Source organism: Notolabrus celidotus, chromosome 2 (assembly GCF_009762535.1).
Source record: "Notolabrus celidotus isolate fNotCel1 chromosome 2, fNotCel1.pri, whole genome shotgun sequence".
NCBI classification, from domain to species: domain Eukaryota; kingdom Metazoa; phylum Chordata; class Actinopteri; order Labriformes; family Labridae; genus Notolabrus; species Notolabrus celidotus.
Genome location: NC_048273.1, coordinates 25,262,927 through 25,280,651, shown reverse-complemented (window position 1 = coordinate 25,280,651; position 17,725 = coordinate 25,262,927). Strand labels below are relative to the sequence as shown.

At 40.9% G+C, this 17,725-nt stretch overlaps 2 protein-coding genes across 2 annotated transcripts in view; one reads left to right on the top strand and one right to left on the bottom strand.

Moving 5' to 3' along the window:
- Positions 1–6,026, top strand: part of gmds (GDP-mannose 4,6-dehydratase) — a 172,450-nt gene extending 166,424 nt beyond the window's left edge. The window contains exons 10-11 of the mRNA XM_034676651.1: positions 3,925–3,993; positions 5,471–6,026. Of these exons, the coding sequence (XP_034532542.1) occupies positions 3,925–3,993; positions 5,471–5,533 (132 nt within the window). The 3' untranslated portion in view covers positions 5,534–6,026. The remainder of the gene's footprint in view (positions 1–3,924; positions 3,994–5,470) is intronic.
- A 5,567-nt stretch (positions 6,027–11,593) lies between these two features.
- LOC117832443 (forkhead box C1-A-like) lies at positions 11,594–14,720 on the bottom strand. Its single transcript, XM_034711582.1, has one exon. It carries the CDS (start codon positions 13,458–13,460, stop codon positions 12,060–12,062), a length of 1,401 nt encoding a protein of 466 aa, XP_034567473.1. The 5' UTR covers positions 13,461–14,720; the 3' UTR covers positions 11,594–12,059.
- Between the last annotated feature and the right edge of the window lie 3,005 nt (positions 14,721–17,725).

Here is a 17,725-nt window from a genome sequence, read left to right as displayed (position 1 = left end):
CAAACAGGATCACTTCTATACAAATCACCAGTCATTTTTTCCACACTTTTATTAGTGCTAGCTCATGCTACTATGTAATTGCTTGAGCTTTGTCTTCTAGTTCAAGTTCTTGGAGGCAGTGTGGTTCAGTACCTTACCTTCCCAAGTTAGGGTAAACTGACTGATTTGAACATTTTAAAATCTTCCTTTGAGATAAATTACAGCTAATGCATAAAATCAATGTATTGCCCCTAATTAGTCAAAAGTGGGATATAAATCCATATTTAGCACCTTAACCACATCATTGAAGTGAAATATGAAAAGTTGTACTTTTTGGCTCAGTCCTGTAAAGTTGTTCAAAAAAGCATGATGAAAAACACAGTAATGAATTACACATATCAAGACAGTTCCGCAGTGTCAAGTTTTGCAAACCTTTACCTGTGAGTTGGCGTGGCACTTTGATGGAGGCAGGTTACAGCATATATTCATTGCATTAGGTTGTTGTTGTTGAAGCCTTACATGTAGGGTACAGAACTAACCTGAGCTTCAGTCAGCAAAAAACTTTTGTCTTTAATTCGTCCTCTTGCTTTTTGGGAATTTCATCAATGGTGCACTTTGTCAGTGCTTGTAGTTCATTTCCTTTGTAGAGAAGTAGCAATTTGCTTTGCAGACAGTAGTCCACACAGATACAACAAAACAAACAGTACAATGCACAACAGAGCACAAGATCCATATGCAGTCACCATAAATCACAGACGTCACTGTGTGTATCTGTTCATGCTTCCCCTGGAGAGACTAAACCCTCACCATTATGTAAGGATCTGAAAATCCCCATGTGAAGGATGCTGACCTTTACCTTTGAGATGGCCTTCACCTGATACAGTTGCTGAAGGTCATCATGTTTGATGCTCATATGCATGCAAACAGAAACAAAATAAAAGACTGCTTCATTTTTAACCATTACTGTAGAGCATGCTAACATTCTTTGACCTTCTTTTCTCCCCTTTTATTTTAGCGGGGCCTCTGACAGGCTCATGCTAGATAAGACCCGTCCTCATAATGTTAATCAACCAATCAGCAAGGGAAAAACGTTTCAAACTTTAAAAACCATATAAAGTATGGACTGAAAGGTTTTATCTCCAATCCTTCAGAGCAGCCTCAGTGTCCTTGATGAGGCTGGATGATGTCTCTTTTAATTCAGCTATGAAATGCGCTCTGTTCTCCAAAACTTAATCAGAGTAATTATAGAGCAAGTGGATTATTAATGTAATGGTGCAGCAAGTCACCCTGTGATAATTAGACTCAGCCTGTGATGAATGATGTCTCATTGCTAGGTAATTAGTCTGAAAATGGTTCCAGTTATGGCTTCAGAGCCAGAAATGGATGTGAGTAATGCAGAGAGCTGCTCACATGAGAAAGAGATGTTTGTCCTGCTGTTTGAGACAGAGGAGAAAATGGGCCGGAGCTTTCATCTGCTGGGCTGTATGTTCACCACCAGAGGATGAAAATAAAAGGGCCGCTCTGTTTGAAAATCAAGGTTCAATTCCAGGTGAGCGGTGTCACAAACTGAATCAGCCTGTGCTCTCTCACCGTGTGTGTTCAGTGTTCCTGGTTTTGTGAGGAGTCAGAGGAGTGTGATTGAGTGATGTGGAGTCTTGCTGAGATGTGGGTCTCTGCTCTCTAAAAGGCTGAAGTATGCTGGTGATGCTGTGAGTGTTCCCTCTGAAATATGAGCCCCCTGAAGAAGACGTTTTCAACAGGTTTATCATCCACAGAAGCTCAGCACTTTTTTTAAATACATCTTTGAAAATGTCTCATCTCCAGCTGATCTGTCATGATTTGGAGAAGTTAATTTGATTCAGTAACTTAAAAATTCAGTTCTACGTCCTCCAATATTTTTGGCTGTACTGTGAGAGTCCTGCCCTCATCCCAGCTTGTCAGATACCTCTTTTAGAATCCCATGTCGACGTCAAACATAGCGTCAGTTGGTCTGTTGGGTTAGATTTAGAGGCACAAAAACTACATGTTTGAGTTTGGAAAAAAACACGATGTGAGTTAAGGAATAACAGCACAGGGCTCAGACTCCAGTCTGCTTTGTGAGAGCCCTGTGTCATTGTTTACCTTCATTTCCACGACTCTTTCCTGAGCACAAGACTTCATAGAACGTCGAAACCGTCAGCTATCTTGGTTCTTGTCATCTTGATATCGATCTCTACCAGCATTAGAAAATAGTAGGAGGAAAAGCAAATAACTGAGTATTATCAGTCACAGTTTGTCCCCTCATGTTGAATCTCTGAGGCTGCATTTTGCACAACATGAAACTCACTTCTTCTCAAATTTTCACGTTGAGAGTTGAGAGTTCCTGTGTCCAGAAGTTTTATGTTTGGGACACTGATGCACTGAACCACCTGTCTGGCACTCAGAATTCAGATGGCGTAGTATGATGAGTGATCTGCATGAAAACACAGAGCTTTACCTTCCCCCTAAAAATATTTTTGTCTCCTGCAGGAAACCAAACGTCAACTCTGATCTGTTGTCTCAAACCAAACCTTGATTTTTTTCAAACTGCTTAAATGTAACTGAAGTGCAACCCTTCACAATCTTAACAAAGTGTTTGAAAGGATTTCTGGCAAACAGAAATATAAACCTGAAGCAGGGTGCCTTGTGGATTTGTCTGAAATGCAGAAAAAGGGAACGAGCAACCTTATAGCTCCATCATAAGCTTTGTTGCTTTACTCGGACCCCTAAACACACTTTATAAATCAACATTGATGCTCTTGTGGCTGAGCTGAAGCCGATTTCTGCATCCAGGTTCCAACATTTTACATCAAATCTGCCCAGGAGAGAGAGGGTGATTATAGAAACAACTAATGCCCATGATTTTGGAATGAAATGCTCAGAAATCCCATGTGAGAGAAAACTGTGCAAAACCTCAATGCAGAGGGTAAACAACAAAGAAAAGACGCTCACTTTCAGAAAACTACCAAAACTGTATGAAAGATGTAAAAACAACTCCTGGTTTTCATTTGAAAGCAGGATTAAGGCATCCATTGTGTCATTAGCTGCACAAGTAAAGAACATCAAGAGTTATTTAATAAAAAAAAAAAGATTCCTCCGTGTCGGTTTCACCACAACATTTTATTAGACCTCTTGAGGCCTTTCAAGTGTGTTTCTGATTGAAAATTACATGGATGATGTTTGCGAAATGTAAAAAAACTGAAGACTTAGATGGAAATAGAAGAAAAGGAAAGAATGAAAAAATCACCACAAAAGAAAAAACAAAGGGAAGAAAGAAAGCTTTACAGGAGGCTTTTTTTTCCCGTCTCTTTGGTGGTCTCGAGCCGGGTCTCGCTGGATCTTGAACCCGGTGCAAATCACAACAGGGGGGAAAATGAGTAAGGGGTTGTTGAAGGGGGTGTGGGGTGAGTTGGGGTGGGGGGTCCTTGACTGGAGGGAGGGGAGGGGGGTAGTTACACCGCCAGAGTCCCACAATTCATCATCCTCTGGCTCCGACAGAGGCTGTCTGGACAGATCGGTGGTGGGGAGCCGAGAGGGGGGATTGATGGCCGGCGAGACTCTCTGACCTCCATCATCCCCCGAGAGGAGATAGATGTGTGTGTGTGTGTGTGTGTGTGTGTGTGTGTGTGTGTGTGTGTGTGTGTGTGTGTGTGTGTGTGTGTGTGCGTGTGTGTGTGTGTGCGTGTGCGTGTGTAAGAGAGAGAGACAGAATAATCATCACCCTTCATCCATCGCATCCTGTTAAAGACGTCAAGTTTGGACATTAAGTTGAGTCCAGAATGTCTCTATATGCGGACGACATCAGATCAGACATGACAGATGATTTGTTTTTCTTTCCTCCCTCTCTCTTTTACTCCCCCACCCACATCTTCCTTCCTCCCTCCCTCCCTCCCTCCCTCTCTTCTGTCTCTCTCTTTCTTTATGCAGGACTACCTACAAGGCGACAGCACCAAAGCTTATCAGAAGTTGGGTTGGAAGCCAAGGGTGACTTTTGAGGTAGGTGTCACACACCTTGGCGGTCTGGTCGATGTAGTCCAAATCAGTTATGAGAAAATTTTGCCTCTCCAGTACAGACATGGTGTTATTTTATAAAAAAGAATAAATAAATACAAGCCATTTAGTGACAAATGTTAGAAAATGACAGAACTGAAAGAGGTAGGTGAAAAGGAAGGTCTTTACCTCACCTGTTAGTAGGTAATGTTGGAGGAAGTCCAACAACAGTTGAACTTAAGAGAGGTTGTTTTTGATACATTCCTTTTTTTTTTTTGCTGTCTCCTCTGTTGCACTGCTGTATATGCAGACACATAAGGACGGTGACAACATTAATCCTCAATCCTCCAAAAAACAAATTGCCTTAGAAAGGACGACATTCCTACTGTTATGTCTGAAGGAGCGATGATAACCATGTTAGCCTGATATGAACCCGCTGTATGTGGAAGAAAGTGAAGCTGTGCCCTTTATTTGGGAGAATCTTAAAGAAAACATTGTGCTGCAAAGGAATGGAATAAAAAAAAACTGTTAAAACAAAGGAAAAGATCAATCTTTCAATATTTCAAGTCATGACAAAGGTATGCATTGTCAGATATATATACACACACACTTTAAACTGATGTTCAGTCCTATCAGCTGCTTGGCTGATGATGCATCACCTCAGCAAATAAAGTCCAGACATCAGAGCAGAGACTTTTATCACATTAAATTGCTCAAAATGTTATTAAACAGTCAGTATTTTTGAATAAATAAAGGACTCTGTATTGTTTGAAGCTGTGTGTTTATAATTTTCAACAGCAGAAGATGACTTTTTCTTATAAAATATGCAGAAAAACGGTCACTTATGATCACATTTTGTTTGGTGTGAACTAAGGTTCAATATGCCACCTCTATATCCTCCATTCCACGTTTATTTATGCTGAAGTCAGTAAATGTCAAAGGTTAAAAATTCCTCGCTCCTTCTATCTTTCTGTGTTATGAAAGCGTTAACACATTCTATGGAAGGGGTTATTTTTCCATCTGACAAATCTGATCCATCATTTGATATTTCGTATTTGTTCTCAAAGACAGAATATGTGTGTAATCCCCAGAACTATTTTCTAAATGTGCAACATCTGCAACTGAATATCAAAAGATTGAAAGATATAAATCTTTGTGTGAAATGCTGCAAAATAAAATTCCAGGGCAGGGCTGTGGCTTTTATTTGGGAGCCTCTCAGTATCTTAACGATTATTGCATCATTTTTTCAACTGTACTTTTAAAACTTAAACCTGTAACTGTTTGTCAGAAGAAGTTGGCATCTTGAGGGACATAAATAAAAAGCTGAAATATTCAAATTAAGACAAAAAAACAACAGAGAATTGGTGGCTTTGTTTTTTGTTTTGTTTTTGTTGGGATATTTATTGTCTTAGTTTAATTTATACCCAAAGTAACTTCTTTCTGAGATGAAACCCTGACCCCTGGCCTCTGTGTCCCTCTGCAGGAGCTGGTGAAGGAGATGGTGGATGCAGACATCGAGTTGATGAAGAAGAACCCAAACGCCTGAGTCCAGCTGGATCCGTCCACTCAGAGCAGCAGCATTTACACACTCCTTTCTAACTACTGAGAGCTTCAGTGGAGGGAACATGTTGTATTTTTATGACTTTTACAAAAAAAAATGAAGTGATTGTGTCCTTTCTCTGCTTCTATAATGAGGTTACAGGGAACCTTTACCTGCCTTTGTGTTTTGTTTATTTCTAGCATCATAACATTTTAATTTTCATTTTATACTCCAGTCTGCCTTTTTTTATTTTCAATCTGATCATGTTATAATTTATATGGATGAAATTGCATGGATTATTTATGGTTTTGTTTCTTTTAATTGCAGCTGCACGGATTTTAATGCCTATACAGTGACACTCTGTCCTGCAGAGGATGACAGTGCAGAATATGTATATTTAAAAAAAAGGAGGGATATTTTATCTTGTAATTGAAACTAAAAATGAGCGGGTATCATCGAACAAATGAACCATTTAGTAAAATAAAGACCAAGCTTTTTACACGCTGTCCTGTTGTTTTTGATCCTACTGTAACAGACTGAGATAAAGACATGCTGCAGTGATGCTGATAGAAAGATTAACATGGAGGTTTCCAGGCCAAACATGGTTGTTTATTTTATGTGGTTTGTTTGTATATTTTGTTTTGTTTTTTCTTTCAGGTCTGCCAATGACAGTTTTTGAGATGCAGGAGCAGAAAATCCTCCTCCGGGTTTTAAATGCAAGTATGTCTAAAAGTATGTGTTTGTGTGTTTGCCCTCAAAGGGTTGCCCAGGTTGCACAGAGGACGGCTGGCTTTGCTCTCTCTCCCCCTCTCCATCTATCTCATTCTCTCTCTATCTCTCTCACTCTGTCCCCCTGACTTTCCAGGATTTTTATTGGCGAGCACACTGCATTCTTTTACCCGGACGGGAAGCACATTTTTCCCCGGGCCCGGAGTCCCAGAGTCCCGCTCTCAGATGCCTGTTTGTCTGTGCAGACTAGCTGCAGGTTGTAAGCGCACTGAGAGTGTGGAGTCTAGATCCGGACCTGCTCTGGTCCATATGATCGTTGGTTTCTTTTTTTTTTTTTTAAACAAATTAAAATGCCAATAACATTAGCATCCTCAATATTACACTAAATATCAAACCTATGAGGTCTCCTTTTTCCACAACCACGTGACTCTGCACCCCTTGACAGTAAAAATGTAACTGGAGAGTAAATTCAAAATAACTAAAAGAAAACATCGATTCTCACTCATCTTTCAACAAAATTCACAAGTTCAGGCCCTCATAATAAAGGTCTTGCTAAATTAATATTGTTATTGCATGTGCTCCTCCGTAAGTTCTACTTTTACTTCTACGTGGATAATTAAATGAATAAAGTACACATGATAATAAATGTGTGTGTGTATATATGTATATATATATATATACACACACACACACACACACACACATATATATATATACATAAATACATACATAAGTACCTTTAAAAGATGCTTTGACATAATGGAAAAAGGAAACCAAACGATAGTTGAGCTATCATCCGTTTAAGTTCTTCTCGGTGTGTTACCTTTGCCTTGCAGCACAGACAGCAGTTTGGGCTTTTGGGGGATAATGAATATTCTTTAAAGCTTTGTTAAACGCATCAGTGCCACAACTACACATTACAACTCTAAATGCAACCTATAGCTACTTAATACAGAATTATAAGAAGCACACCAGTATCAGCAATATTTACTAAAAGTATCAAAAGTGAAAGTTCACATGTAGCAGATTTCTGTCAGAGTTTTGATATTATATTAGTGATCATTCCAGATGTATTTTAATGCTGGAGCCGATCATTTTGCACATTTTTTATAAATTAATCTAAATGTATTTATACTTACTGGCCTTCGCCTTTTTTTGGTCTAAAATTGTAATATATGAATCTAACAATCGCCTACCTTAAATACAAGCTTTCAAATAGTTGCTATGAATGACATTTTGAACTGAAATGTAGGAGTAAACATACGCAATCTTAAGTTTAATAAAGTAAACCTGGAGTACTTCTGCTCTCTTGCTGATCTCCTGTATTATTACTTCGAGCGATTTGACATTGAGCTTGTACGGAGGCCCGCAGGTCTCAGCGCGCGGTGTGAGCAGGGTGGGTTCTCCTCGGTGTGTTTTCTGGGACAACACCTTCAGGACATTAGAGTCTCTCTGTGATCGCCCTGGACAGCGCTGCGTCTGTGCGCACACTCAATCAGAAACAGATGTTGCTCTGAGGCTGTTTATACCTCTGGAAACACACACACACACACACATAGAGAGAGAGAGAGAGAGACAGACAGACACGCACACTCACTCACACACTGAGTCTCACAGGTGCACCGAGTCCAGCCCTCAACAACAATTAGACAGGTCATGTGATCAGTTTACTGCTGGCACTCAGAGAGGAGATCTGATGTGGATTTGGAGCGCGGATAGAAAGAAATCAAACCTCTCATGCAGCTAAACAAACATCTTAGGGAGATTATGTAGCTCTTACGGTCAGTTTGAACTCAAGAGGTGGCCACAGATTCCAAAAAGTCCCTGAGACAAGAATATTATGTTTTTCTCTCAAATCTACTAGAAAATGAAATACTCGCGTGAAAAAACACAAAATCTAAGCGGCAGAAAGAAGAAAAGATGCAGCTGCACTTACATCTGTTTAAGACAGCGCGTTTAACACATTCTGATATTTACAGTAAACCCCATGATCCCAACATCATTGCATAATACAGTAAACTAAATTTAAGTTTTAAATAGGATCAGAGTTCTATAATAAACTAATGTTGTAGTTCAGACCGAAGCGCAACACTCACTGTTTTATTTATTTTTAATCTTAAACGACAGTCAGTGAACATGTAAAACTAAAAACATATACATGTGAACATTTCAGAGTTGCTATGTTGTAATAGGCCTAGTTGCAGCACTGGGAAAATAGAGAAGTAATCATATAGTCTAACGGCCCTATCATAGAGAATATATATGAAAGGGTGATCTGATGGACTTATCGAGTAGGGGAAAAATGTTTATTTTTTTTTCAGAAAAAGAGAAAATCCAGACATAAACTGCCTGTTATATCAAAAATGAATGAGTATACGCATTTTTAAACTTGTATTTTAGCCTTTGCGGTCTCTTATTGGTTTTATGAGGTACCATAATCAATGATCCAGGTCAGTGAGACTTCATGGATTCTTTTTGGATCCTTAAAATCGAATAAAAGAGGCAGAAAAAAAGAGGATCATTTATGTTAGTGCCCAGCGACATGCAGAACCGACACAGAGAGAGCTCAACACACACAAACACACGGATCTTACGTACGTTTAAGTGTGTGAGAGATGCAGAAGAAAAGATGTAACATCAAGACCACATTATGTAATGTTAAACGCCTTCAATCTGTCTCCAATCTTCTCTGTATACGGTCTGGGTGCCTCTCGGACGGATCATAAATATGATAATAAATTCAGCTAATTAAAAAAACACGCAGAAGGCCTCACAAGCAGATTACAAAAATACATGGAACCAGCTGCCTCTTAATAGAGTTATAGCTGTATAAATGTTCTATATTAGCACATTACACAAGCTGCAAATTATGAACCATCCATAAAACAACATTCAGTCGCTCAACTCTTTGAATGAATATTACATTTTCAGCGTTGCTACTAAAAACGTCTAAAATATCAAAATTAACCTTTGTGCCATAATAAGTCCCTTCTCGCGGGAAATACATTACTCCTGTTGAATCCCAAATGTGTTCAGGTGCTTCTCAGCCGGAGTGTATCCTCTAAATACGCGCAAAACATTCAGCACATGAGATAAGAGCTATCAAGTTGCCCGAGCTCCCATATTAACACACTCTTTTTTTATAAAGCTCATCATAGTGTAACAGAAGACGTGTGATGCCTCGAGGCTCTGTGTATTTTACGCTCGTGCTTTTGAACCGAACATTAAAATGCCTCTGACACAACACGACACAACATGACACAATTACCCAATAATAACCTCATCATTTCTTGTTGAGGCCTTCTGAATGCGCGTTTAGTGCGCTTTTTATGCGCATTGGCAGCGTTTCCATTGTGCAGAGGCCTCCTCTGCTCCCCGGGGACTCTTTTCATTTTTACTCTGCAGGTCTATAAACCCTCACAACAACCCGGCGGCCTGCTCTGCAGCCCCGTGAAGCTGCTTTAGATAAGGTAGTGACAGGCTTTAATGCACACTTCTCGCCGTGCTTTCCTAAAGTGCATTGTTGACATCCTCTCCATTGACCTCCATCACCTCCTTCTGCCTCGTCCTTATAATGAAAAATGATTCGCAGCCGTGTCTGTAATTTCCTTCCTGACCCCGAAGTGCTGCATCAATCACACAGACGTTTGTTTACACGCAATAATCCACCTATTATTAATATTATAAACAGCTTTCTGCTCATAATAGGTTGTGTTTTTAGGGCGTCTTTGTGCGACTGACCCCCTATGGAAGGTGCTGTAGTGGAGCGCATTGTTTACATTAGTTTTATGGGGTTGACTCATCTGACTTGAGGCCCCAGGGGAGCGTTTGTGAGCTGGATTTCTAGTCTCCCTGACTCATTAAAATCTCATCCACGCAGACCTGAAACTGACAGTCACGTTCAAACTTTCACCGCCTGCTCGGCCTCGCAGGGACACACACACTCACTCACACGTACACACACACACACACACACACACACACACGCACAAACACACACACACACACTCTTAATGCCATAGCCTATAATGGCAGCCAGAGAGTGAAATGGTTACTGGATGAGGACAGAGGGTACAGGTCAAAGAGCTCAAATAAACACACAAACACAGCGACAAAATGAAAATGGTGAGAGTTAGTTGAAGCCTGGTATGTCTTGTAAAGATACTAATCCGAGTCACTTTGAGGCGCATTGGGAGAGAACGTCTTGTTTGTTCATAATCTATTTTTATTATTGATATTGAAATTATTGTTGAAGTAATTAATTTTATTTTCCTGATTGTTACAGATTCGTATTTATCATTTGCACTGCGTAAATTATTACCTTTTTTTTCGTGTGGCCTATTTGAAAAATCATGCAATCATGCAATTAAGCAGACAATCTTTCCTCGATTTTTTTCTATGATCATTCTTTAATTCTGAATAATTTAGATTATTAGATGAAGTATAATTATGATAACGGCATACAAACATCTGCATGCCGCCTTGTGATACTTCCTGAAAAAAAAGACAGGAAAAAATCTGCCAAATCCAGTTTTTCTGCGTAAGAATCTGGGTCTTTTTGAGAGGGAATTAGGTTTGGCCCTCAAGGAAGTTTAGAAACAAATAAATAAACACATGACAGCAGCAATGGGCTGTTTCAATCAGTCAGAGCAGGCCACAGAGCTGGTGTTACATTCGGGCCTGCAAAACAGTCTGCACTTCTACTACAGATCCCATCAGTCACACCGTCCTCATCCTGCGTCACAGACCTTTACTGCTCGTGCAGCAAAATTCTCTCTGAGGGCCTTCTAAATCAATGCAGCTGCAGATTTTCTGCATCCAAAAACCTCCCATCATTCACACACAGCAGTCAGACCCAAACCTCCACGGACTGACCGCACTGCTGAGCTGCTGCCACGCGTGTTTATTTACCACCGGCGTTTACACCTAAATAGTGAAGACGTTTAACCGGCAGGTTGGCCTTAAGCTTTTGAAATCAACCTAAATATTTTTCTCCTCTCAGTTTGATTTTAAAAGTAAAGCCCCTGCTGTGCAGTTGATTTCTCCTCTGCAGTGCATAGTAGGGCCGCAAAATCCCTCCTAACTTCAAATAATACTTTCCCTGTTGAACCACACAGGTCATGTGAACCCACAAAAAAAAATGTTTTAGAAATTAGTATTTAAAAATGTAATTCTTGTGTCTAGAGAAAAGGGAAATGCTTGTTAACTTTCTTTGCATTTTTTACGACAAATAATTTAAAATATTTAGACACCAAGTCCTTGAATGTCTCCCCGGGTTTAAAACCTCCAAAAGTAATTCCTTCTTTTAGCTTTACCACTGCTAATAAATCACTCAAATTAAAATCAAATAGACGGCACTTTATTAAACAGACAAAATGTAATGCCTTCAAAAATACTTATTTAACAAATAAGACAAAAGAATAAAATAAGTCAGTAACAGACTACACAGCCCCGTCTCTATTTCTATACAAGAAGAGGGACAAACAAAGGAGCGATAAGAAAACTGGGAAAACTTTAAAGTGTTTGGTCCTCAACAGCCAACCACTCCTTTTTCCTAAAAATAAATTACTATATTAGGCTATAATTTACAGTTTATAGTCACAGAAGCTGGTATCTGAGCATCTTTATGAACAAGTCTCAAAGTGAGAGGAGAAAGAAAACTTACGTGTTTGTGGTGTTACACACGCCTGGACAAAAAAAGTCTGAATGTCTTTATGTCCATTCGGGTGAGAATAAAAAACAAAAGTACAAAAAATATATAAAACATATATTAGAGTTATTAATTTAAAAGGCACCTTGGCTCTCAGAATTTGCTGCAGTCATAAACAAAAGCTCCTGAGGTGCGGTACAGAGATTGGCCGGACGGGAAGGCCATCTGACAGCTATTATTCCCGTTGACAGGGGAGCCATTCAGACCGATCCTCTGGGACTCAAACATCTCCCTCACAGAGTGAAAGTTCTGCTGCTGCGCCGGGTAACCCGGGTTCAGGTGGCTCAGGTCCCCGTACCAGGACGTGAGCCGTCCTTGGTGAGCGTGGTGGCCGTCCTGGCTCGCCTGGCTCAGGTTGCCATGTCCGAGCTGGGACGCGGTGGTCGTGGTGATGCAATAGTCGGGCAGAGCCTCCTCCACCGTGGTAGATGGGGCCAGGTGCCCACCAGAGGACCTGTCACCGGCGTACAGGCTCATGGCCTGCATGTTGCAGTGATAGGTAGCGTTGGAGTTCGTGGAGATGACGTTCTGGTTGCAGGTGGTGGAGTTGTAGGCAGAGGTCTGGTTGGGCGAGTAGTTGAGCGACAGTGAAGGGGTGATACCTGTCCGCGAGGAGGCGATGAGAGGCGGGGAGAGCTCGGCCTGCGGAGACCCTCGCAGGGTGGTCATGATGTTATCCACGCTGAAGCCCTGAGCCGTGGCCTGGCCGTGGTGGTGCTCGGTTCCGTCGATGCTGAGGGTTGAGGGCACGCTGTGCGGGCTCCCTGAGGACATACTGCTGCTGCTGTCCGGGCTCTCGATCTTTGGGACGGTACTCAGAGTAGGAGAAGCGGCCTGTGGAGGCGTTGCAGACCCATTCTCAGTCTTTATATCCTGGATCCGCACCGGCTGAGAGCCCTGTCCCGGCGGATCCTGTTCCCTGCCCGGGGTGCGGGCAGAGGGGTCTTTACCCTGTCTGTCGTCCTTGTCCCTCTGAACGTCCTTCTTTTTGAATCTCCTCCGGCGCCTTAAGAAGCTGCCATTCTCAAACATGTTGTAGGAGTCCGGATCCAGGGTCCAGTAGCTGCCCTTCCCGGGCTTCTTGTCGTCCCGTGGAACTTTGACGAAGCACTCGTTGAGGGACAGATTGTGTCTAATGCTGTTCTGCCAACCCTGCTTGTTGTCTCGGTAGAAGGGGAACCTCTCCATGATGAATTGGTAAATCCCGTTAAGGGTGATTTTCTTCTCCGGTGAGTTCTGGATCGCCATGGTGATGAGGGCGATGTAACTGTACGGAGGTTTGACCATGTCCTTCGGCTGGTGCTGCGGGGTGTACGGCCCGTACGCCCGGGCCATGCTGGCAGGGTACTGGTCGTGGGCCGTGTGGGAGTACATGCTCATTGGGGCAGGCATCCCGGTGTATCCCCCGCTGGCGCGGTAGTAGCTCTGGTCGCTGCTGATGTACGGAACAACCCCTAAAGAGTTGGGGCTGGAGACGGAGTAGCGCGCCTGCATCCTGCGCTGTGCGTAAAACCTCCCCAAACTGTTCCTCCAGAAACTCTCGTGGCTTCGGCGCGTGCTCCGGTTCTGTTCCCGTTTCTTTCCCTACTTAAGTCTCTTCTTTAAGCCACAGCTCGGCACCGTGAGCCGGAGAGAGCGCACACAGTGAGCATTTGGAGAGTGAGAGGGCTGAGGCTGGAGGGGCATGAGTCTACACAGCAAGGAAGTTTTTTTCACCCTTCACATTTTTTTCTTGCCTTTTGGCTGCTCAGGCTGCTCCTCCCCGAATGTGTGCTCCATCATCCAATTGGAGGACGAAATGAACCTGGAAAAGCTGCATGGCGACAAAAGTTACTACACCCTCCTCCTCCTCCTCCTCCTCTCCTTCTCTCTCTTTCCATAGCTTAGACATAGAGTTATTAAAATGCTGTTCAGGGTGTGCCCAGAATACGGACAAATTCACTTGCTAGCCCAATCTGTTGGTCATAAATTGTTTGTATTGAATTATCAGCTCGCATATAAACTAACTTCCAGATAGTCCGTTTGAAAAAAGAGAAGTGGAGTTTTTGTGGGGTAACGAGCTCACAAACGTCTGGTCAAATTGGTCCACACTCCTCTCCATCTCCGGGATGTAAAAACTATGCGTAAAAATAAAGAGTTCAAGATACAAGGTCCTAAAATGTGCCCAAAATGGCAATCTACAATATATTTACTCGATGCCTATCATTGAGGCCTTTAAACGAGGCCTTTACCCAAATTAACACTTCACATATGTGTTGTTAAATATTTAGGGAGGCTAAAACATACGATCGAACCAGAGGTATTAGCGATTAGGAATTCAAATTGAGCCATCAGTGTGTGAGAAACTTCCATCAGCTGCGGCTGAGCCTCTGAATAAACACGCGGACATGAAAGAGTGTGGATGCTGCCTCCTGCTCCCCGACAGCGCCGGTGGGCGGAGTGTGGAGACTAATTAAAGGTTAAATGAAGATCGTTTGGTCGGGATGGGTGAGAAGAAGGGGGTCCCCTGGGTGTTGAGGTGGGATTTTTTTTAGATGAAGACCTCCAAATGTCATTCACACTGAACGGGGTGTTAACAGAGCCATCAACATTCCCCAAAGGCCTCCACGGAGCTATGCAGGGCCGTGTTGATTAGAAAAAACAACACCACTGCATCCAGCCTGATGGGAGTACTCGATTTAAAACAAAGATGGAAGCGATGAAGGGACCCTGCATAAAGGCCTGATCCAGCTTTTAAGGCTGACAGAGAATACAAATTAGTTTTCTATCACTCAAAACTTGAATCAAAATCAGATTAAAATAACAAGAAATAATGTACATAAATGATTCTTCAAAGTTATCAATTATTTTTTCTTCTCTTTGTGATAAAAGCTTATCTTCTTTTCTTAGTATGTTAAATCATTTACAGGCCCTCGTCTGAAGAAGCGTTATATTTTTCATGTCTGGATTCCACTTTAGGAGTCACAGTTATGCATTTGTTATAAATGTATTATTTTAAATGATATGAGAAAAGCTGACCCAGTAAATACATTTTAAAAGCATGTCACAGACCTCAACCTAGTTTATTTGTAATCTATTGCCCTTGTTAAACATGTATGTTTGTTTCTCTGCTTATTTTATTTTATCTGTTTATTAAATGGTGCAAACTGAAAGAATGTCAAATTTCCTAAATTCCAACACAGATTTTTGTAATCAGAAATTTCCTCATTTTACATAGAGGTCTATGGATTCAACAAAAAAATGTTACCAAAAATAGCCTTACAAATGTATCTGAATCCCTCACATTTTAAAAATGTAACTTGGAACAAACGTACTCGTTGTAATTATATGTGTAGAATTTTGCCCGAACTCCTATTTGTCACTTAACATCTTCTCAGGAGAAATAACATGCAGATTATAGGAATGAAGCTACATCTAAAAGCTAGTTGAGTAAATAGAAAAACATAGAAATAGAAGAATAAGTCTATTATTTAGACCTTAAGTGTTGATGCTGAAGTATTGTAAGAGAACAGCTCCTTTAGATTTTAAATCTAAAGTCACAGATTCTCTGATAAAGCAGTGATTATCTGTGAGAGAAAGAGTTTCTTTCTCACGTGTGTGTTTTCATTCTGCTCTTTGTTCTATCATTTGCATGTGTTGTAGTCAGGCCTCTCATCAGGAAGAGATGCAGCAGCAGCGGACCGTCACCTGAGTTCTCCAGCAGCCGGTGAGTCCTCTGAGGCTGAGCAGAGAGCACTGCTGAGGCCGGCACACACCGGGAGGTCTGCCCGTGTGTGGCGGAGGAAGACCTATACAAGGCCCTGCAGGGAAGTGGACCAACAAGCCTCAGGGAGAGATATGAGAGTACATCCGAGGAATGGCTCTTTATAAAAAAAGTTATGTCAATTTGGCATGACGTCATTAATTGGACTCTTGTTATTCAGTTCTGGATAGAAAAAAAACGTCCCGTCTTCTACATATATATGTCAATTTATCTAAATTATTATTCTAATGACAGATATACTTTAACAAAAATATCGGAAATGTATTACAAAAGGAATTCAACCTTTTAAAAAGTAACATCACGGTTTTTTGTTTTTTTGGTTTTTTTTTTGCGTAGTATAAGTTCACTATGATTGGTTTAATTTTTAATTTGAAGCTAAAACTCCTGCTGACAGAAGGATGAAGGCCTGCTTTGTAGCGAACCTCAATTAAAGACACACTCCTGCCCCCTAGTGGCCAGGTTGTAAAAATGCATGATGGATGCATATTGGCCTCTGGAATAAATTAGCAACAGTGTGAAAATAATAAACTCAGTGACCAGTAAAAGTCAGGCATTCAAAACTAAGTATTTTGCATCATTAACACTCTGTAAACATATCCTTAATTAAAAGTACAAATCATGCAAAACAGCCAAGGTTAAACTGTCAGTAAAAAGGAGTGGGAAAGTCAGAATAACGTTAAAATTCTCAAGTCAGGTACGTGTTTTACTTAAAGCTGATTATGAAACAGACTAAATTTAATATAAATGTCTCTTTCTGGCCTAAAACACCAAACCAGACCCACAGCAACAGGATTTGTTAATGCTTGTAAACACTGCAAGGGCTTAGGTGTCATATACAATTCACAGCACACTGAAGAAACAGCCTTTTTTGTTTGTTTGTTTTACGTTATCCACAACAAAGTTTTACAGTGACTGATACATTTTATGTCAGAAAACACACCCTAGACTTGTAATACAGGGGTTCCCAAACTTTTCGACCCATGACCCCTAAAATATAGGTGCCAAAGACTTGTGACCCCCACTGCCCCTCAAAGTGATTAAATGTAGATTCATATTTGCTAGACTGCAGAAAAGTAGCCACCTACATGCACATATGCTTTCCTGTGCTGTTATGAATTAACAGCTTCTGCTGGTGCTTTTGTTAATTAACTGTAAACTAACCCTAACTCTAACCGTAACCTTGGGAGTCATCTAAAGAAAGGCAGAAAACTAATGAAAAAAAATGCATTTGCAAGGTTTTATGTCAAATGAATTACGTTTAAATATATATATTTACAGTAATGGCAATATACGGAATTTTAGATTACTTAAAAAATCAAAATAAAATCTTGCAACCCCCAATTAGTGTCTGGCGGCCCTCAGGGGGTCCCGAGCCCCACTTTGGGAACCCCTGTTGTAACGGACCCTATCAGCTGAGAAACAGCATACCACTTTGTCTACAGGCGCCAAAACCAACACAAAGTATGTTTATTCAAGTGATACTTAATTTTCTAAGTTACTTTCACTTCGCGGTTTGTGTGAGAAAAGACAAATATCTCTCCACTGAATGCCAAAACAGAATAAAATATATTGTTACTCATGACAGAGTTTCTTAAATAATGTTTTTTCTACTAATGTAAAGATAATTTGTGACATTAGATGATAGAAATGGTAAACTTTAAAAGTTCCTCATGGATGTGTTTGTGTCTCCAGGTGAGACACAGTGAAGATAAAAAATCTCAGTGGTGATAATTTCTGAATGTTCCCGAGAAATTCAGGCTGCTGTTTTAACATGTTAATGGGTGTATGATATCACAGGAGCCGCTCCCATCCTCATAGAAATACTGATGCTCACAAACTAATGTGGAATACAGTAAGAAACTTTGATTTAAAATGACCATCACTGTGCAGTAATAACACAGCATGCATTAAACTGCACATTATGGAAAAGATTTTCAATATTTATTTGTGTTGAACAAAAGCTTTTTGTTGTATTGGATTCTGGACATGAAATGCA